Source organism: Stegodyphus dumicola, chromosome 5 (genome assembly GCF_044657685.1).
Source record: "Stegodyphus dumicola isolate Sdum_Otavi_A_Nest chromosome 5, ASM4465768v1".
Lineage (NCBI taxonomy): Eukaryota > Metazoa > Arthropoda > Arachnida > Araneae > Eresidae > Stegodyphus > Stegodyphus dumicola.
This window is the reverse complement of record NC_140772.1, coordinates 33,643,723-33,667,650: the sequence shown is the minus strand read 5'-3', so window position 1 is coordinate 33,667,650 and position 23,928 is coordinate 33,643,723. Positions and strand designations below refer to the sequence as shown.

Here is a 23,928-nt window from a genome sequence, read left to right as displayed (position 1 = left end):
CTCGTACTTTTCAAATCTTCTTAGGAGGGTTATAGCCCTGCGAGGTTCCACTGTATCTGTGTAAATAAAGTGAACTCTTCGTTTTGGGATGTTGTTGATCTAAAAGCATCAACAACATCCTATTAGATCCAGAAATCTAGATTTAGATCATTATCTTTCTAACAGGACTACTTCCACAGGATGCCTAAACCATCTGGAACCTTTGATACCGCCCTAGAATTACTGTTTTAGTTAATGCTTTGTTAACTGCAATATTAAACTTCCTAACAGTCACTTATTTCATAAGGAAGCTAGCTAAAAATAACTTAAAAATTAGTTTTTTTTTAAATTAGTAAAGCATTTTGATCTTACAATCTATAACATTCGTAAGAATCTTATATTCGGAAAGTGTAAAAGTTTGGGTAAACAGTGCAATTAACTTACTTTGGCAACTTGCAGTTTTCTGACAATCGTTTTGAATTTCGGTATTTGACTGGGCTTTGTACTGCTTTCCGCGATCTGAAAAAGTAGTTCAGAGATCAAAATTTTGCAATGATATGGAAAAATGATAATACACTAAACTTCTGAAAAGTAAATGACTAATTTAAATGGTGATTATTATGAATACCAAGTGAAAAAGGAAGGGGGGCCAGTTCTTTTATATCTCTCGTTCTACAACTCTTCATTAATCGGAGTGTATTACAAAAATAGAGCGTTTACTTAAGCAGAATTTCTGCTAACGCAACTTTCTGTCTTTCAATGCAAATGCGAAAAGTAATTAAAGCAAATGCGTTTAGAGGATTGTTTATTGGCAGTTCTCTAAGAGTAGAATCTCGCATTCATTCTGGCTCTTTTGTATGTCACAAAAACTTTTCTTTGAAAGAGTGCTTTAGTTTTGGGGAAGCTAAAATAATCATAAATAGATTAAACTAGTGAAAATGTAAAATGACTGAACACACATACTTAATTTTCGGGACAGGGAGGTTCTGCGAAGTGTCTACTGACAAGCGGATAGATGCATTATTGTGCAATACAACGCGTTTTGAATACCTGAATAACATGAGATTAAAATTCATCTGTTTAATTCTCGGTCATGCAAAAGTAATCTACCCAGCCAAATATTTAAAACTGCAGATTGATAAAAATCGACAGAAAAATTGTTTTGAGATCTCAACTCGTAAAATATACCTAAGGTCACTTAATCTAGACACCTATTTAATCTTTCCAGGGTGAACGACGCAGCAAAATAATTGCCCATCTTTAGCTTAGATTCCAAGAAAAGTGACTGAATACAATAAAAGCAAATGTGACTGAACATACATTTGCCTTACGGTTTGGTACTTTAAAAACCAGTACGTTAACAAAACTTAGACTTTGCTTTTTGCGCCTGAGAATGTTACAATATTTTAAATATTCACAAATCAAATGGTGAATTAACAACTAACAATCTGGCTCCTAATTTAAGCGACTCAAGGCCTCCTGAATGCTAGTAATTTGTACCGAAGTCCAATTTGAGCGAACGAGATAGTTTCATGGTTGGTTTTTGTGACTCTCTCCCTGTGCAACTTAAATACGAGATAATTTGCCTTAGAAAATAATTTGCCTAATAATTGACCTTCATGAAGGTATTCTTCCGCTTAGGGAGATAGCTGCTATATGCTTTGCCATATTAAATAATCAACTAACGTAATTTATGCGCGATTTCCAAATGCATATTTCTAAGCTAATTAAACTAGAAACTCACCGACAACCAGAGTAGTTATCCATTTGGGAGGTACATGAAAGATACAGCTCCAATGGTTGAATTTCTAATATTCTCTTCCTAAACTTAGACTGTCATCCGTTAGATCAACTCACTTATTTTGTACTTTTCTGCGGAGTTGACGTTGTAAGGATTATGTTAATTTTATTAACAGTTAAATTTCAAGTTAAAGCTCCTTTCCTGTCAAATTCTTAACTTCAACTTACTACTTCCGGCCAGAACGTAGTTTCGGAATCTTTCCGAATACTTAATGAGGAGGAGCGGTATTTAAACCGCGAAGTCTACTTGCAGAGTTAGAGAGAATCAGAGTTTCTGATTTACGCGCGTCTGCCTTTTGGCTACTCTCTCTCTCAAAGCTGTTATTACGCTCGGCCGTACTCGAGCCCTTGATAAGCTTCGTAGTCAAATAGAGTTAAGGGGCCAACTCGATTAGAATCGTGATAGCTTCGGCTATATTTCTTTAGTTAATCTTAGTTTTAGTTTAATTTTTAGTCTCTTAAGTTCAAGCCCAAGTGTCGGCTTGGATTGTACACTCCAAGACGGAGTTTTGTTAAATCTTATTGGAATAATAAAGGGTTAGTTACCCTTCCTTCTTGTTGTTTCTTGTTACGCGAGCTTAAGCGATTATTCGCTAACTAGTTCTTACGATTCGTCACTTTCTACAGTAACTGAGAAATACACGAGTGAGAATCTTACAACGTAAAGAGGAAATGTTAAAAGCTTGTTTGATATAAAATTAGCAAATTGTGCACAGAAAAGGATCACTTTTAAATTCTTTTATAAGTTGTTTTAGAAGAAAAATTTTAATGAATTCTAATGTAACAGTAAACGCAACATTAATGGTTACTAAAATATGCTACATAGTAAAATGCGTTTTAATATAAAAAATTAGCTTAATTTTTGGAAATTTATGTTCTTAAATTTATTTAAAAAGATCGCTCTATCGTTGGCTTTCGAATCAATATGGTGTGGGTGATTTTTGTATAACCTTCGATCTTTTGTAATTTAACTGATTAATTCGATCGTTATAGGTTTGAATGTTAATATCACAATTTAACTTTAAAAAGAAAAGATTATTTTAAATCTTATATTTATATAAAAATATATCATGCTTCGAAAAAAGGGTTTTTGGGTGATAATATTAGCGGCCTTTCAAATATAAAAAACAGTTTGTTTAAAAATATATTATTATGCAGTTAATGGTGCAGAACATCTTTGGACATAGAGTGGCTCACATTTATTTTCGGACATTTGTATGTTTGAAATTTATTTGCATGGATCTTGAACTAAATATTGAAACTTAGACTTCAAACTTATATCTAATATATTATTTTTCCTCTATTTTAAACATTGCTTGCTTTAAAATGAATATCATCAAAATATTCCTTGCAATAAAATATTTTTTTCAAAAAGTGTTTGTAACTTACATAATGATTCGGAAATTCTAAATTTTTATTGAGATATTTTGGTAGGTAATTTTTTTTTAATTTTTTATTTTAAATGCAAAGGAATCTTATTCAATAAAATATATTACCAGCTCCATATCGAAAGTGAACATGGGAAGATCCTACAAATGAATGACCAGTTCTGTTAGAAATTTAATAATTCATCGTTTTAAGATATAAAGCGGTTAACTAAAAAAGAAAACATTAAAAAGCAAAGAAAACTGCGATGAACTGTTGAAAATATACTGAAGTCTGAACAGCATTCCAAGATAACACTGAGAAATCCCATTTATTCCATGAAAAATCAAACAAGACCCAAAAATTAGTATTGAAGAAATGTCCAGCAGATTTAAAACGGTTTGCAATAAAAGTTAACCCTGAATCGTTTAGAAGATCCATTTAGGGAATACGAATATAATGGGTGATCAGTAAAAAGGAAATTCTTCGTCAGCAAGAAAACAACGAAAATCGCCTAATGTTCTCAAAATCTATATTAAGCAAAGTTTGATCACATTCGAAAATTATTATATTTTTAGAAAAATCAAAAGTTAGGAAAAAAAAAAAGCCAAGTTAGGAATTGAATTCGAAACCTTATTGTTACACAGGAGGGAGAAAGGGTTAATTGTTTGGAGATATATTTGGAAAAAAAAATTTACTGCTTATCGAAAATAATATGGATTAGTATAAATGTATAAATACTCTAACGATCCTAAACATACAGCTTTAAATGTTCATTTGTGGATATTAATCAAGTGTCCTGAAATTATTAAAATTTCTTCATATTAAACTTAAATTCTGTGGAACATGTATCGAGTGAGTCGGAGGAAAAAATAAGGAAACATTTTACTTCTCCAAAAGCTGTACTAAAAGCAATTCTTTCATAAGAATGAAAAAAGAATAGTCTTACACGAAAGAAATTAGCTGAGTCCGTACAAATGTAATTTTTAGCTAAAGAATATCGAACAAAATATTGAATTTCTCCCGTCATGTTCATGTTTTTGTCAACTCTAAACTGTTTTTCTAAGTGTCTGGCTTTTTGAATTAATTATTTTTTTACCAAAAATTTTTTGAATAGCTTGTTTCAAAATAAGCTATTCAAAAAATCAAAGTGTATCAAAAGTGTATGTGAAAGAAAAATAAAATTATTTTGTTAATTTTTAGTAACGGATATTTGTTAATAAACCCCAACAAGTGTTCGAAAACAAATGTGAGCCACTCTAAAACATCTTTAGAATTATTTTTATTTATGGCATTTCCTACACTCAGAAAATAAGAAAAAAAAATTATATTTCAGATAACATTGCAGGTGTTAAACATTCCTATAATACAGCGAGTTTTGTTTGGAATATTTTTGGCGTATTGCTTGAAGTATTCAGAAATATTAGATACATGTGATACACTGTTTTCAAATTTTTAAATAAATTTTATTGCGTATAAAGAAAGTTAAATATAACAGAAGATAAAATGGTGAAGGTAAAAATTTACATTAAAACAAAAATGTCTTGAAAGTTTTTATTAATGTTCTTTATAAATAAAAAAACAGTATTTCATAAATTATTATTAAATATTTATTAAACACCATTAGAGATTAGAGTACACAAAATTAAAGTTTACTTTTGCTCCTACTCGGCAAAAAGACACTGATGTTGGTGCACAAACTGGATTAATTCGCTGTTCTACTTAAGAGCTTCAAATGTAAACAAATAGAGGCTTCGTTAGGTTTAGTACCATTTAAACAACTTTTAAACTGTTGATAGTTCTGCAGCTATTGCATGCAGATTAATTTGGCTTAAAAACCTTAACCGAAACATAAGGACAATATAATTCATTTACTTTTAAAGCAAAAAATTCACAGTTTACCAACATATAAGAATAAAAAAACTAAGCTCACCCATCCGAGTAACAAACCTGATATATATATACTTTTTTGCAGCCAATTGAAACAAAAAAGGGAGCTGCACAACTACTTGTTATAGCAGTCGCATATACAAAATTTCAATGTTCTGATGCTACTTGTTTTTGAGTTATACGAGATACATACATACGTACGTACATACATACGTCACGAAAAAAAAACTTTTTCTGAATTCATTTTACAATCCATTTTGGTAAAAAGAGTCCTTTATTCCGTCCGTACATACAGATGCCACACAAAGCATTGTTCAAATGGATTCGAGAGCGGCCAAAATGGATATTTTCGTTGACATTTGATTCCCGAAATTTTTCGCGATTACAATACTTCCTTTAGAAAAAGTGTGATTTTTGTCAATTGGAACAACACTATATATAAATCTAATATATATCCTAAATCTCTCTTCCGAGACATAAAAAAGCAAGTTGAATTTCGTCGATCGGCCGACTTCGGGAGACATAGAACTGTCCTCTATTCCCCCCCCCCCGACTGGGTGAATTTTCACCGGATTTTCGTATTTTGTTCAGGTTTACTTCTGTTCCCCTCATCATCATCTTCATTATCATAAGGGCACAGCCCCGATCATCCAGGCCGGCGGAATAATCAAACGTGGGACTGATCAGAAAAAACAAACATAAGAAAAGACATATAAAGTCAAAATGTGACATATAAAGTCTAACCTTCTGTTCCCATATTTACCTGAATCTCTTCTGCTGATAGATGAGGGAGGGAACTAGTTTTTCTAATTCTATGATTGGCCGAAATGTCATTCGGAGAGGTCGTAGACATGTGCCGTAGAATTTTCAGTTTCTTTTCGAAATCTCCAAAATCACTTAGCCTGTGAACGATAAAAATAACTTATTTTCGTATTCTAAATAACAAATTAAAGAAGTGCAGAAAAGCGCAGAATATAAGACTGTTAAAGCATGAAAACATTGATATAACGTCTTCTATCCATGATATTGCAGACAAATAAATGTACAGGAGACAATTTTCCTTCGTTTACGAATAAATTCTGCATAAATTCTTCTAAATTTTGTGTTTATTACATATATATATATGTACTAGAAAACCCGGTGGTCATACGAAATGACAACTGTTCTAGATTTTATAAATTGTAATTAAAATGATTTGTGCAAAGGTGTCTGCTAATTCAAACTCAATTACCCAGGGCAGGCGGCGAGGACGCCCCTTTGCTTACTGCCCCGCTGGGTTTCTTCCTTCTACTTGCTTAATTGCTTAAAGTAGAGTGCAAAGAAGGAAACCACTGGCAGTACATTTCTTAAGAGCCATTGCTAGCTCAATCAATAAGGGTGATACAAATAATAAAATGTCAATTCACATGTCAAAGATCTCTTTGTACACAACATTTCTTGTGTAGATCTTTCCATCATTTTTAAGATCGCCTTGCAGAGGACCATCCATTATTTTTAATTTTACGTCCGTTCTTTCACGAACTATTGAACAGGCAACATAAAGCTGACCGTGTCCAAATGCAGGCTCAGGTAAAAAAATGCCAACACGCTTAAGCGTTTGGCCCTGAGACTTATGGATGGTCACAGCAAAGGCAAGTTTTACAGGAAATTGTCTACGTCTCAATTGAAACAGCAACCCTGTGTCATGGCAACTTCACCCCATTGGCTAGTACAATTACGCAAACAACCAATAAACTATCGGTGACAAACAGACACTTACGCCGCGTATAATAAAGATATTTATTTATTTCATTTTATCTGCTTTTTCGCCGTTGTCGGTTTTTGCCGGTTGCATATTTCCGAATTCCATTATATATAGATGCTAAATTTATTTATTAAATGTTAAATGCACGTGCTCTTGTATTTTTAATTTTTCCAGCTTAGTTTTCTCATAACATTCGTCACGCACTGCACTGCACGGGGAATAAAACAATTTACAGTTACGCAAGTAACCAATAAACTATCGGCGACAAACACTTAAGCCGCTTATATATAAGATAAGATCACTATATAAAAGATATATAAGATATACTTGCTTATTTATTTATTTATGCATGTACAGTAAATTTCTTAAAAATAGTTCGTAAAACTAATAAAGCAGTTTAATTTTGTGTGCAGTAAGTGTTGTGCAATTAAGTTTCATTTCATTTTGTACAATAGCAATCGCGTTGTTTAAAAGACTGTTTTACATACAGCCAATCAGGAAAGCACTCGAATTTTAGAATTTTAAAATGCTAGCTTTTATTTCAGATTTACACTAACGTCTAGATAAAGTAGGAGTGATTAGTTACATACCTAAATGACTATAAATTATAAGGTGTTTCTCGCCTTCTTAGCATACCTTCGTAGTGAAGTGGTCAACAAAATAATAAGAAACGAATTCCGAATAAGTTATCTATATAAAAATTATGGGCATCTGATTTTATACTGTCTTACCTATGTTGGTAGTCATCCCATCGTCCATAACAGAGGTCAAGTCCCCCAACGAAGGCATAGGTCTGGTCCACGCAGACCAACTTTTCATGATGTGCCCACAGTAGTATTCCTTTTTTAACATCGGGATGACGAAGAACCTGAAGAGTAAAAGAACATCCACCATTATGCCTAGTATTTAAAGAAAAAAAAATTATGTTGGTAGTCATCCCATCGTCCATAACAGAGGTCAAGTCCCCCAACGAAGGCATAGGTCTGGTCCACGCAGACCAACTTTTCATGATGTGCCCACAGTAGTATTCCTTTTTTAACATCGGGATGACGAAGAACCTGAAGAGTAAAAGAACATCCACCATTATGCCTAGTATTTAAAGAAAAAAAAATTATGTTGGTAGTCATCCCATCGTCCATAACAGAGGTCAAGTCCCCCAACGTAGGCATAGGTCTGGTCCACGCAGACCAACTTTTCATGATGTGCCCACAGTAGTATTCCTTTTTTAACATCGGGATGACGAAGAACCTGAAGAGTAAAAGAACATCCACCATTATGCCTAGTATTTAAAGAAAAAAAAATTATGTTGGTAGTCATCCCATCGTCCATAACAGAGGTCAAGTCCCCCAACGTAGGCATAGGTCTGGTCCACGCAGACCAACTTTTCATGATGTGCCCACAGTAGTATTCCTTTTTTAACATCGGGATGACGAAGAACCTGAAGAGTAAAAGAACATCCACCATTATGCCTAGTATTTAAAGAAAAAAAATTATGTTGGTAGTCATCCCATCGTCCATAACAGAGGTCAAGTCCCCCAACGAAGGCATAGGTCTGGTCCACGCAGACCAACTTTTCATGATGTGCCCACAGTAGTATTCCTTTTTTTAACATTGGGATGACAAAGAACCTGAATAATAAAAGAACATCCATCATTATGCCTAGTATTTAAAGAAAAAAAAATTAGTTGTGGTGCTTGAGAACTCTTTTGTTTCTTGCTAAATAAAATCTGCCCTCTAAAACTACTTTATAACAGCATTGGTAAAAATGAAATTCGTAATCACGACTAAGCCTAAAAAGTTGAAAGATAGGCTGAAGCACTGTAAATGAAATAAGGGTATATGTAGAAGCATAAAACTCTGAAATTGTCGCTGCAGTTAGGCTTCAATTAGTTCCTTATTTTTTAAACAAGTGTGATAATAACTTTCTGACATCCTAAATACTAACATAAATACAGCGAATATTTTAGTGCCAATAACCTACGATAAGCAACCGTCTTTGAAAGTCACTAGTATTTCTAAAAACGTATATAAACAACAGCACTGAAAAGTGACCTTCCTAACGCGAAGACCTCTGCAGAAGACCGAATTAGCTTGGAACTGAGAGGGGTTGTCTTCCTAAAACGGATGGACAGAATTTGCTATATTTATTGCATTTAGAATGAACTGAAATACATGCTGCTGAAATCATTAAATTACATGCTGTGAGTCTTAAAAATATGAAAAGGGTATATTTTCCACAACCACCGGATCGAAGAGCATCCACGGTTCTAGATAATTCTGAGAATGATATTCAGTGCCAATGTCTATTTATGCTGCATGAAATACTCGTCACTTTAAGAGATAGTCATCAATGGAAGATGGTCTCTAGGGGATGCTTCATTTCATCGTTTGTTAACCATTGTATTTTTGGTACTTTTCCGTTTTGCCGCCGCAAGCGATAAAGTCGCCAGTAATGGTACAACCGATGCCAAACGAAATATCCTCGCTGGTAACCTTTTACTTTAACTTTTACATTTTCAAAACAAGTCGCAGCCATTTCTCATCAGATTGGTTGTTTCTTTCAATACTGGCATACAATTACATAGAATTTTTACCAGATAGTTCAGTTTTATGCTATTCCTAAGAATTGAAATAATTCCTGCATTTAAACTTGTATTCCAATTTAAGATTTAACTTGAAATTAATTACCGAGAGAATTAGATTTTTGTAGCGTAGTTTACGTGAGATGAGATCACTTGGGGTCACGTGATATGAATCGGCGAATCAGGATGTTGTACGATGAAAGCATAGTAAATTCTTATATTAATGCTTTTTACAAATTGATTGTTTTTATTTAGTGGTTTTTTTTTTTTTTTTTTTTTTTTTTTTAAACGGTATTAAAATGTTTATACCTTCAAAAAAAAAATTCTTAGAACTAACATTTGTCAGTATTTTTTATGTGTATACGATGTGTTTTCGCCAATAAAGTCTGCTTGGCAAGATTTGCGCCGGCGAAACGGAAAAGTACCGACAAATGTTAGTTCTAAGAATTTTTAGAATTTTATCCAATCTAGAGATTGACGCCATTCTAAAAATGTTGGTATTTGTCACAGCTGGCTTTGCAAAACAGCTATTTATGTACTAGGAAAAATGAATAAGGGTAAATGAATTAGTTATCGAATCTGCTGTTTAAGAATTCCAATCCAATCTAGAGATTGACGCCATTCTAAAAATGTTGGTATTTGTCACAGCTGGCTTTGCAAAACAGCTATTTATGTACTAGGAAAAATGAATAAGGGTAAATGAATTAGTTATCGAATCTGCTGTTTAAGAATTATCTAATAATCTACCTAAAGGGAAAACGAACCTAATCTCAATATCCTGAGTGGCGTTGAGGCGGCACGAAATAATCCGACGTTGCTTGCAAGTCGATTATGTTAATTACTGTTAAGTTTTTAAATGGTATGCTGTGATTAGCTATTTGGTAAAGCTTATCTAAGTATTCTGACAGACGTTTAGATAGCACGAAATTACCCGACATCGCGTAAGTGATATATCAGCTAAATATCAATCTGTAATTTTCTATTTGATATGTAGCTTCAAGATGCACACTTATCAATTGTTTTATTTTAAGCAGTGTTTTTTATTATTTTAAGATGCGATACGTTTCCATGTTTTTCATGCAAGCTATCCTTTACATGAAACTTCGCAGGAAAACAGATTTTTAGATGGAACAGCCTACATGTTGTATATGAATTACAGTTCTTGACCTTTGGTAGTTATTAAACCAAGAAAGATAATCAGCATGAGATAAAAGAATGAAATCAAATGTTATTATTTCAATCATTAATTTCAGATTTATCGTTATTGAAAATGCCCTCTCACCTTGATGTTCTTGTGCATCCTAATTAGTTTCTGTTCGGAATGGAAGCTATTGATACCCAAAGCTAATTCCAGTTCCTTATACAGCAAAATATAAATTCGAACTCCACTGCGCTGAAATAAAATTTTTATTATTACTCCTCGATTTAAAAGGGAATAAAAAAATAAATAAAATAAAAGTTTTCAAATTAAACTGTCGCCCAAGAGGCGATTGTTAATTTTGTTCAGATTTTTTACTCTCCCGCTGAACTCACAGTCTAACAGTGTGCTGTTATACTCTCACTCCTGCTTTATTGTCTTTTTAGCTTTGTTATTAAGCATTCTTTTCTACGCCCTTACGCCATATACAATTCAACAGCAAAATTTAAAAAAAAAATTATTAGCAGCATATATACGTTTAGAATTCCCGATACTGCGTTAACTGTTGGCATAGATTTTTTTTTTTTTTCAGTCTTTTTTCAGTTTGTCAAATCAATGATTAGTTTTCTTATTAAATGGCTTTAAAAAACTTTTTTTTTGTTTTAATGTTAACGTTTTATGTATTTATTTTATTTATTAAACATCATGTTCTTGGCAAACTACGCCACATAAAATTCGATTCAACAGCAAAATCACAAAATATTAAAAAAAAAACATCGTATCTTTAGAATTTCCGATACACAGACTCGCGCGCTGGAGATAAAATGTTTTATTCGGTACGGTTCCCCCATTGTTCGCTCTGAAATCGTTAAATTTGTTAATCAAAAATTTGTTAAAGTTTTGCAAAATATTAAATAGATAAAACAAATTCAAGATTCAAGCTTCAGGGTACCCATATTCGGGTGGTGGACTACGTTATTCAAAAGTTGGTGGCTCTATGTATCTTTGTTTTTTCACAATGCAAGGAGCATACATACTTTCATGCAAGATTATTCATTATTTAATTTCTTTAAATATGATACAGGAGATAATATTTGGTGGCAACAGTCTGAAAAGTGATACAACTAACTAAACTTTCTACCTGCCTCGCTAACTTAATAGCACTACAGGGACTGAAGAATCAGTCAGAAACCACCCTAAGGATGGACAAACACTGCTGCTGGGCCCGGGGTCCCACATTCCCGAGACACCAACAATTTTAAGTTCCCTCTGCTGCTAAACACAGACCAGTCAAGACCACCGTCTCGGCTGGACCGAGACCACGGTGGGGTGGGAGATGACAACTTGGAGCGATGACTGGTCGTTGATTGAGGCTACCTGCCAGCACTATGCCCCTCTCCTTAGGCTTTACATGGAATACCAAGGGCAGCAGTGACCAGACTCTCAATGGTCCAATTTGCTATTTGGCTACCAATACCCTGGTAGAGGGGACTAACACCTCCCGGCCCCTAAAGAGCAAGTATAGACTTACCCCATGGACCATCGGGAACCGCCAAGTTCAAAAATTTTATACCCCCGTGGCCGAGACTGCCTAGGTACAGATCCTAGCCAGTACTTCGCAGAGTACTCTACGTCGAGCCCCCCGGGGGTGGGAAGTGATACAAGGCATTTCGACGCATAATGCCGTTTCTAGACTAATATCCCATAAGGGACTAACGTCACTTTTGGGCTAAAAATGCTTCTCCTTCCCCAATTTCAGATTCAAAACTTTCTGATTTGGAATTCACAAAATTAAATATGGTGAACCTCTACTAGATGACCACATTTCTTAGGCAACTAGTTCTAAATGCGGCAAACGTATCTGAGAAACAAATAAATATTAGTACAGAAAATCACTTCTCTAAGGATGATCACTTCCGCAGAAAATAAATCATCTGAAACCGAGAATGGTCATCTTAGAATAGATTCATAATATTACTCTTTGTTTTTTTTTCAAGCATTTAGCTTACCTAATTGCAGCACTGTGATATTTTAAGATATCCTAATCTACTTACTAATTCATAACGAAAACACATTCAAAGATGTAACTTAGAAGAGTAGTTATAACAGAATTTGGAAATGCTGTGTTAACGTCGGGAGTTAAACTTATTGTGTACAAATTTTCAAAACTATAAGTGTAGGGACCGGAGAAATGTATAAAAAATTGGATTTCGTTTTTTTATGCAAAATTAATTTTTTAAAATTATGAAATACAAAAACATGAATCTTCGCGTCATTTAAAACATTTTTGTAATCAGAAGTACATGTTTATGATCAACGATTGTGAAAAATGAACGCCGGATAAGGATTTTTGCGGACACGCAGAATAGCAGTTTATCAATTTTACGATCTGTTTCTTGCAGGTAAATGGACAAGTTATAAATGCGAAACAAATTTAAGAGTCTAACAAAAAAAAAAAAAACTACTCTAGTTCCTAATGTATTTTATTTTTTCTCGATTATGCGTTTTTCCCTATTAATCGTAAATTTTCAAATTTCGAAACTCTTTACTTGAAAATAATATTAACTAATTTCAGTTACTGATATATTGAAGTCAGCCTAAATTTTATTCATTACATACTCTTTCCGAACTTAGAAATGAGAAATTTTTAATTTCCTTGGGCGGTTTTCCTAGGAAGAAAATATTTTATGTGCAGCAATCTAATTTTATGAATGCACATACAGCTTTTTAGGTGGCGTTCAGCTTAGATAGATGATATTCGATATTGGTATTTATTTTCTGAGAAATACTGGACACTTTCAGAAGTGGTCATCTATGGTTTCTGGTCACTAGGAAAGGTCCACTGTTATTAAATTAAGCAATGAGCATCAAAATTTACAGCTTATAGATTTTAGATGACCTAACCGACTACATTCAAGACTGAAAATTAACAGATATTCGTGACGATGTTTTAAATCATGTTCTTCATCACATATCATTCAAATTCTTATTATTGACATGCAGATATTCTAACATATGCTTAAACAATCTGAAAAAAAATTAAGCAAAGGTATTACAATATGATTTTCATATAAAGATGATTGCATGCATATTAATCTTATAATAAGTACTTCACCATGGGGTTCTGAAAAAGTTTCCTAACAGGGTAATGATTGAAGATAATTGCATAAAGAATTTTTTATGAAATCTTAATTTTGGGGATTCTCAAGTAGATTATTATATACAGCATTGCATCAATACAAAAAATGAATATTAGACATATACTATACATGCATCAGTACAAAAACACATTTTTTACTCGATTCCAAAGGGCAAGATTTTTATATATTAAGAATGCTCGTTTTGCTTCCTCCCTCCCCCTCGCTGTTGGCTGATGCTCATATATTTCACTATATTTGTACTTTTACAACATGATCCCTGACGCCTAATTTTAAGGATGAAAATAATTCCAAAGTTCTATAAATTTTTATGAATGGAAAAGTAATTCGCCGTATGCTAGGAACACAATCACGGATTTGCATCCATTAAAAACACAAAAGAATTTTAAATTTTTCTTTTGCCTTTCATTGCTACTTATGTACTCACTGCTTTCCTCCTGAGCAGGTAATCAAGTTGCCAGTAATGACCTTGTACTGTGGGCCTTTTTAGGTAAATTTCGGGAGTCAACCACCAGTCAGTGATGAAAATCTCTTCCTGCGCCTTCTCCAGCACTTCGGCAACTGCCTCGAAATAAGTGGCTCCATCCACGATCCTAGGGAATTTCAATTTCAATGATCAGAATCTTATGAAACAAAAGTTTCAAAACAAATGAAACAAAGTTTTCACTACGTTTGTGATTGTTTTCACACTCTTAGCATCAAAACCATTTATCACAATATTGCTGGCAAGAAGGATTTAAGGCAAACAAATCCTTCATTCACAGTAGAGCACTGAAAACTGGGAATTCAGCAAACAGCTTGCAAAGTTTAAATCATTAGCAATTCATAACGTATCCTAAACAAACATCAATGGAATTAACTCACCATCGGCACTTGGATAGAGAACGTGAAGGTGCATAAGAACCATAACTGTTCATCCTGACGAAATCGGCTTGAAAACCGTTCAAGACGTAGTTGATTTCTGCGGCCCAGTCTTCAGCCTGGTGTTCATTCTCGCATCGCAGGTACAGTTTCCTTCAATTAAGAAGCAGATCATTCTAAAATTATTAATTTATGAAAATAATCAAAATGCATAATGGATATTTATATATATATGTTACCGAAAAGTTTGAAATACGGAATTCTATAGAATGCTGGACATTGTATATAATGCCTTAAACTAGCCGGCAATGTATGAAACGACTCACATTTTACACGTTTCCTAGGCGTTCTAAAGAATGCCAAATGACAAACCGGCAAAATATGAAATACATTTTCGATTCGTTTCGAAGAACCCAACTACTTACCAGAAGTTAATAAATGGTGTAAAAAGGCCAAAATGACTACTAAGAAGGAACCATGTAACTACTGCTGAATCGCTAAGATGTAAAATGTTTGTGGAAAACAAAATTACATTCATTTATCCTGTTAAGGAAAGCGTCAGTACTATACAGTAGTACGTCATGGACTCTGAGTTATTTCCCGTTCTTCATGAAAACTCATTTGGCATCAAGTACTGCACACGAACGACGTGACAGAATGTTGAAAGAACTTTCAACCAAATAAAAAAACGTTGCACGTAATGATATTGAACTGTACAACCACTTTAGTGAGCATTGCCAGAAAAAAAAAAAAAAAAAAAGGCGTTAAAAGGGGCATTGTTGTAAAACTTACGATTGTTTCTGAATTTAATTTCCTTTGTAACGTAGAGCTTACTGATTCCTTGTATCAGCCAGATAGAAAATACAAGTTTATTATATTGTATCAAGATCATCTCACAATACTTTTTTTTTTTTCATATTTCGAATAACAGTTTTTTAATGGCACCATTTCAGTAGTTTTTCAAAATAACATTAGTATTTTTGAAGAAAGAACGTCTTTTAAATAATAGCCTTATTCATAAGCTTTTTTTTATACTTTGCCTAAAGAGAATTTGTCATTCCACAGAATACCTAGGTATTCTATACAATGCTTAGGAAAAGCATGTAATAATTCTCATATTTCATTCTTCGCCTCAAATAGTTCGGCATTATATACAATGATACGTTTCATTACTTTGCTGGTAACATATACTAAGTGAATGCCTCATGGCGATATCTTCCGCAGACGATCACCTCTTAAATTAATTGGTATTTCTTAGAGCATAAAGAATTTTTGATACTAATTAAGTCTAAGGCAACCATCTTCGCAGACGACCAAAATAGTTCAGAAAAAAAAAAAAAAAATGGGTGATGCTCTTAGAAATGTTTTAGTTTATATTACATATTATTTGTTTACTACTTCATAGTTAAAAATTAAAATTTTCTGGAGTTACTTGTTCAAATTCTGTATTATGATGCCATCTTTCGACCTTGCTGCTCTCTTGTCCACGAACACTCTGAAAGCCCTATCTAACAGCAGAACACCATCCAGCTGTCCATTGGTATTATTCATAAGAGCCGTAAAATTTTCCTTGAGGAAGAGCCACCTAAATAAAGATGAATCAATAGCATAACAATAAATAAAGATGAATCAATAGCATAACAAAAATTTGAATGCAGTTGGAAACTTAAAAGAAATAAAACGCTTTTAAGACAAAAGCGTTGAAATAATTAAAAATAATTACTATTAGGAGCCATTGTTAAGTATAGCGAGTAGAGATTTCAGTACAACACTATAGGTCATTAGGAGTTGTTTTCCCACTACTTATTTTTTAATTTATAAAAACATGGTATAAAATTATAGAAATATGGTACACGAAAGTCAATAGTTAAAATAACATCACGATGTAAGTTTAAAGGGTTTGTTCTTAAAAATTTCAGAGACCTTGTAGAAATTATTAAGAATTAATAAGTTCATATATAGTGAAGTAATATCTTATCCATATGTAAGACATATTACAGTAAACAGAGATTGCAAGTAAATTTTAATACCCTAAGGCTTTCAGAGTTTGTGCAATGTAAAAAATAATAAATATTACAGTTTCTTAGTCCACGCAAAGTATAAAAGTCAGGGATATAGAAAATAAAATAGTTCACAGAAATAATAAATATTCTTTATTATTTTTTTATAATTTGCGAAAGAATTATAATCATTAAACAACGCATATGACTGCTACGTAGGGGAGCTCGGAACACCCCCATATGATAGTCTAGAAACTTCTATTCATTTAATTTTTTTTTAAGAACTTGAGACCTTTCAATACCCTTTTTAAAATAAAACACTGAGTTTTTTCACACTTCTTAAAATTTCAAACATGAAATTAAATTTTTAAAAAATTACTCAAAATGCAAAAAAATAAAGCACCCCATTAGTCCATTTTTTTAAACAAAAAGCATTGATTTACTTCTTAAAATTTCAAAAATGGCACTAAAAATGCATGAAACAAATGGAAATCTCAAGCCGGGACGCTGCTCATTAAAAATCTCATATGTACACCACATAACTTCCTTGTACGGAATATTAAATTATGCGCACTTTTTGCTGCATTTCATTTAAATTTATTTCCTCGAATTTCATTAGAGATATATTTCTCATTCAATTAATTCAGTTCTCACTTCGAGACAATTCAAAAATACATAAAACCTCGAAATTTCTTTATTAAAAATTGAAAAATATAGAAAAATATAAAAATAAAAAATTTGAAAGTTTTTTCAGATTTTATATTACTCCCAAAGGTTTTTTTTTTCTTAACGTTTTTGTGTGTTACCTTTATTTATTAAATATCATGTTATTCGCACTTAAACCACAAAATTCATTTCAACAGCAATATCACAAAAAATAATAATAATATTACATCACACTTAAAGAATAAATGTGATTCTCGCACAAAGACCGTGTTGCCCAAATTTTCCTTATTTTTATTCACAACATATCTCATACATAAGCATATTAGACTAAAATACAATCCAAATATAATTAGTCAGGTAGTCAGAGAAAAAGAATAAAAGACCACCATAGAGAGTATATTTGCTTCAGTCAAACTTTTAGTTTAACTGAAAACTTAAAAATTTGGTTGTTTAATTTGGCCCTCTTTCCCTAATTTTTGTTTCTAAATCGCTCGTTTTTTTCAATCATTTGAACAATTTTTCCTTTATTAAGAGTAATAAATTGTTCCGAAGACTGATCTAAATTATTTTCTTCTAAAACGTTAATGTCGAAATCTTTATTCAAATCAAAAGTTAAAAATGTTCAGTCCTTTCCTTGGCTTTGATGGACTTGGTATTTATTTCAATCGTAACATATCCTAGTTTCCTCTATTGTATCAAAAACAGGCTTATGAAATTTTTGAACAGATTTTAAGTATTTAAGTTTCTTTTGCAAACTTATCTTCATTATTTAAGCCTTGCTTGTTGCAATTTTATTGGTTATAAAACCTTTTGTAATGCATTTCTTTTTTCCCTTCTTTACTTCCTTGTACGAAAAAGGAAGTATTGCAATAGCGAAAAATTTCGATTATCATATATCGACGGAAATATCCATTTTGACCGTTCCCGAATTCATTTTTAACTACTTTTTTTTGGCGTAACGTCGTGTTTCAAAAGACGAAAATATTCATGTTTCAGTAATGCCAAATTAAGATATCTGCTTATGTTCGGAGCACTTTTTTTTAAAAACATAGAATTCTGATGAAATATATATTTATTTAGTTAAAATATGATATCAAATCATGAAAATAGGTAAATTTTTAGGAATATTTTTATAAATTTTTGAAATATATGCAATTTTATGCAAATTTTTAGGAGAATTTAACACTTACGTTAAATGCCGTATATTTTTCCTGACAGCATATATTTCAATTTTTTTTATACTGTATACTACTACAACACTTATCTGTGTTATGAACTAAAATGTATATGATATTTCTAAAATTTACTAAAATATATGTAATTACATGAAAAAAACACAGTTTTTGTAAAATATTTCTTATCGTTTTATATAGAAATACTTATAAAACAATCAAATTAATAAATATTACTTAGATTGTAGCTTAAAACCTAATAAATAATATAGAAAACATTTTAGTGAAATTTAATAGAGATATCTTTAGAACATTTTGAGTAATTACATTTCTTGTGTGTAAAAACACTAGAAAAATTAGTTTTTCAGAAAACGCATTTAAAGATTTCACATTAACAGAAAAACTGTTCTGTTGTATTTACACACTTAAAATTCTCCACATTTGTACATCACACCCTCCATATTTTTATACTTAAGTAATTTTGATTTCCTATTTGATTTTAATTTTTTTTGGCTATTTTCGAAATGAGCGACGAATGAATTTTCGAGTTCTTTATTCTTTCGTTATTAATTCCAAAGTAATTTTTAATCATTTCTTGTTCAATTGATATGCCTAAATGTTCAAACACAGGAAGTAATCCAAGATACCCTGAATTAAAAATTAAAACGGCTATATATGCACCCAGCAACATAGTCTTTATACCTAATCGCAATGTTGCCAAACCCAGTTAAAAAACCGCAATGTTGCCAGTCCCAGTTCAAAGAATTAAGGCAAATAATTATTGCCAGAAACAAAAAAAAAGTACCCAGAATTAAAATAAAATGTTTTAGCACAATTTTACACACAAACAGTTAAAAAAAAAACACGAATAACAACATTGTTTACCTTTAAGTTGAGCCTTTTAAATGGCACTTCCGGTCTTTCTGCTTTCACTTCCAGTGCAGTTAATTGGCTATACCTTCTCTTTTAATTATCACAAACGTAAAAATGAACCATTTTCGAAATCCTACAAAATTGACCTTTCAAACTGGGCAATAAAAAAAATCGAATTTTTTCGCCGAAATCTTTTTTTAACGTAGGCAAGATACCTTAAAAAATTAATTAATTTTGGGAAAATAACGAAATTTAAGTTTTTAATGCGGTCACCCGGTTTTTATGAATATTACCTAGGAACGCTTTATACAAATAAAAATATCCGAAATTATTTATAAAAAATTTAATACAATTTTACAAAAAGTAAAAATACCCGAAATTTGACTCACGTACGACGAAAATTGATCATAATATTTAATTTCAAAATTTACAATTTTTGACTTTATTTCCAGCTTACCTTGAAACATAGGTTCAAGGAAATAAGTTTAATGAATTATAAGAATAATTCGAAAAAATAAGTTTAAATTAAGTGCAGCAAAAGAAGTGTGTAATTTAATAAGCCGCACAAAAAAGTCATGTGGTATCCATATCAGATTTTTCTTCTTTAATATCGTTTTTGTAACTGTATGACCCCTAAAACCTTTTGTATGCTTGTTCTTTCTTTTTCAATATCGTTTGTTCATTTATAGCAATATGCAATTTGCACCATGCAAAATTTCTTTCTGCGTAACTCATAAAAATTAAAAATTATGAATAATAAAAATGATTATGGATCCAAGTCAAAATCCTCTCATATCTATCCAACCTTTCAGGCTTGTAATTCTAGAGGAATCTGGACCAGGAAAAACAAATATTTTAATGAATTTACTTCGGAAACTTTTAAATGAGTATGTAGTATACATATGTGCTAAAAATACTCAGATTTAATTGAAAATTTTTTTAAAAAATCTAATGGTAATTTAAGGATAAGAATTATAAATTTTACAACTGGTAAAAAGTTATTAAAATAATTGGTATGAAAATATAATAAATCGTATTTTGTAACAGATGATTTAGAAGAATTTGTACAGTTAGAAAATTTAGATTCGAATAAAAAGAATATAACTGTATAATCGACAAATAAAATGGGCGGTTAATTCAATATAGTAATTCTTTCTTACATTTGATGCATAAGAGGCCGTCTTTTCCGTAACTGAACATCTTTTCTGTTCCAAGAATATAAAATTTTCATAAAGTGAGAGTTAAATCCCCATTTGTAATTCTTTTTATAATGAGTATCTGCTACAGATGTGGTACATTCTTTAATGCATCTTAGATGTATTAGGAGATACATTCCGCAAGAGAAGAAGAGGAAGAATGACCTCGTTGTTTACATAAGCTATACATAAGTCATGTGATCTCAGAGGTCATCTGCATTGTTTGTTTACATTAGCTACGCATAAGTCACGTGATCTCTGATGTCATCGGAATGTATCCATGGGCCTTATAAGAGATAGACTAACCCAGTGGGCGGGGCGTGCGTCACCGACATGTCGGCAAGAAAGAGTAAAGACGATCTGGTTTACTTTAAATTTGAAACCTATGGCGTTTGTATCACATAACTCTTTTTAATTATTAAATGTGATACATTGTATAGTGATAAGATTATGAAAGCCACAGTTTTTTCCAAATAGGATTTAATATATCTCTAAAGCACTTTTTACTCATTTCGCGCATTTTTTTCACGCGTAATTCTGGTACAAACTTCTTTACTTTGCTAAAAGCTCTAAGCACAAAATTTATGAACTTAATTTTGCGTAAAAATAAAGTAAAATTAAATAAATTAAATAAGATTGATAGTACGTGATACTTTGAAATGAATAAAGTAAAATTAAACAAGATCTGACAATTTTTTTAAAAAATTTAATGAACATTTTCAGGCAGTGATTTTCCAAACCATAGTAACATTCAAAACGATCATATTTATTTGATTATATGATCATTAAATTATTAACATTAAAGTGGATTAGTTATTTTAATAATTCTTAAAATTCGAAACATAAAATTTTCTGAGCGTAATGAAGGGAAAAGAAAAAGATAAAATAAAATCTAGAAGCACTCAGATTTTATATTATGCCCAAAGGGAATCTTTTTTTAAAGTTTTGTGTGTTACCCGTATTTATTGAATATCATGTTCTTCGCCCGTAAACCACATACATTTGAAAACAGCATATCTTTAGAATTTCCGCACTGGAGATAAAACTGTTATTTTGTACAGTGCTCACTCTGAGCTCGTTGAGTTTGTTAATCAAGAATTCGTTAAAGTTTTACAAAATATGAAATAGATTGAAACAAATTCGAAATTCGGCCGTCCAGATGCCCATGTTCGGGTCGAGGATTACATTATTCAAAATTTGATGGCTCTAGATACCGTCGTTTTTGTCACTGTGCAAGAAACATACGCAGATTCTTCATTATTTAATTTCTTTACATATAATACAGGGCGATAATATTTGGTAACAACAATTTGCAAGGAGACACGGACACTTATAGTAAAACAGCGCAAAATACCGCTTCGAAACTAACAGCCTTTCTAGGCTACCGCCACTTTGGGTTAATAAATTAAATTAACAGTAAATAAAAAAATCTTATGCAGAATTAAAAATAAATTTAAAAAATAATCACAATAAAATACAAGCAAAATTAATTATTACGGTTAAATACAATTTTAATATTAGAATTAAATGTATAAAAAGATTTAAGGAGTCAAAAGTGTTTATCACTATGATATATTATGAAATATAATTAAAATAAAATTGCTTTATAGAAATTGAGCTATAATACTCATCTATAATTTTAAAAAAGCAGCACAATTTAGAATTTTAAAAAAAACTTTCAAAAATTCGTTTTTAAATATTTTAGTACTTTTTACTTATTTACACCAATAAAAAGCATAAAAATTGCAAGAGAAAATTGCTTGTTTGAAATTTTCTATTAGTTCAGATTTAAAATATTATTTTCTAAAAGAAGTAGTTACAAATTTTCTTACAGCATAGGAAAAGCTAAAAAAATATCCAGCCCTGAAAGCATGCAATAGCTTTATAATTATTTGGAACGTTAATTATGCTTGATAAATATACTAAATTTTTAAAAATCAATCTCAATTTCAAAAATAAAAATATGTAGAAATTCTAATTTGTGAAATGAGGCGCTACAACCAGCTTTTTCTTGACAGTTATACACGCTGCAATAGGCAACCAATGTTAAATTTCTGCAAGTCGTCCCTACTTCTTCGGATGTGATCAAGGTGACAGCCGACAACGCCTCAGACGAGGGAGAAAACCCGTTTGGGTTAGTCTATTTCTTATAAGGTCCATGAATGTATCTCATTACATACTATTGGGCGGATTTTAGAATAAATTATGGTATGAGATTTTCTTCAGAGATAATGATGATATTTTATTCTTCACATGTGCTATATGTTTGAAATCACTGCAATTAGACAATTTCTTCTTAATTTACCCCAGATTCGAACGACAACGATATCATCAATAAAAACTATTGTTTTTGTAAAGCGAGACAGTGTTCGATAACTCCTCGCCAAGACGTGGATCTTGAGGATAACCTCCTGAAGTATGAACGTTTCATAACTGAACTGTTATGCACAATGATGTTATGCCTACTTTTATAAAAATCAACAACGATAAAAAGACTAAATGAATAACTAGAATTGTGTAGGGCTTAGATAGTTGACCACTATAGTGAATCAAATACAATTTGCAGAACAAGACAAAGGACTGCGGAATGTAATCGATCTTAGTCATTGTTAAAAATTTTTTAAATAACTGCATCACTGTTGTACAATGACTTTTGAATCTTAACTGATTAATATTCATCATGTCGTCATAGAGAAGATGTTTAAGTGTACCGAAAATTACTATTTCAAAGATTTTACCAGACGTTGGAGACAATCAATTGAATAGTATGAAAATGGATATTAAGGTTCTTTATTACTTTTTGCTTGAAGTCGAAACTCGTCAGTTCTGTAACATGCTCAAAAGACACTGAATTTTAAGACATGTATTGAACAAGCTAATTTCATTTAATGGCACAACAGAAACGAGCCGTTTACATAACTGGCAACTCTCCCGGTTTTTAACATTCAACTTTTGTTAAGGAAAAATTAAACTTGAATTGTGTAAATTCCATTCCCCGAAATCCTTGTGATTTTCAGCACAATTTTTCTTATCAAATTTTATTTGATCTGAAATGTCGTGATATACATTTATAGAACTTTTTATGAAGATTGAACTAATGTTTAGTCAAATGATTATTGCATTTGATTATCTTTTACATCAGTAAATAGTATATTAGCAAGTTTATCCACATAACAGTATGCGCATGAATTAGGAATTTTATTTTCACCATATTTAAAAAAACTTATGAAATAAAAGCTTTTTTTCGTTACTCAGATTTTTCTCCGTATAAATATTAGGCTGAATTTTACGTAACTTGAGCAATATGTTCCTTTAAACAAAAAAGAATAAATAAAAAAACAATGGTTCTTCTTAAAATAAGTTATTTTAAGGAAAAGCTTTTTTTTTTTTTTAAATTTTTTTTGTTACACTGTTTGTTCTTGCACAACAAAAAAAAAAAAAAAAAAGGTCATTATTATTTCGGGTCATACGGGTCATAGAACAGATGCGTGTAAATAAAGTAAA

General features: G+C 31.6%; 1 protein-coding gene across 1 annotated transcript in view; it reads right to left on the bottom strand.

Annotated features, from left to right (window-relative positions):
* The window catches only part of LOC118186668 (phospholipase D1-like), a 96,473-nt gene that overhangs the window by 52,573 nt on the left and 19,972 nt on the right, over window positions 1-23,928 (bottom strand). Inside the window, exons 7-14 of the mRNA XM_085817797.1 lie at window positions 15,950-16,102; window positions 14,521-14,670; window positions 14,084-14,249; window positions 10,643-10,753; window positions 8,081-8,216; window positions 7,510-7,867; window positions 5,798-5,936; window positions 424-498 (exon numbers count right to left, since the gene is read on the bottom strand). Of these exons, the coding sequence (XP_085673923.1) occupies window positions 424-498; window positions 5,798-5,936; window positions 7,510-7,867; window positions 8,081-8,216; window positions 10,643-10,753; window positions 14,084-14,249; window positions 14,521-14,670; window positions 15,950-16,102 (1,288 nt within the window). The remainder of the gene's footprint in view (window positions 1-423; window positions 499-5,797; window positions 5,937-7,509; window positions 7,868-8,080; window positions 8,217-10,642; window positions 10,754-14,083; window positions 14,250-14,520; window positions 14,671-15,949; window positions 16,103-23,928) is intronic.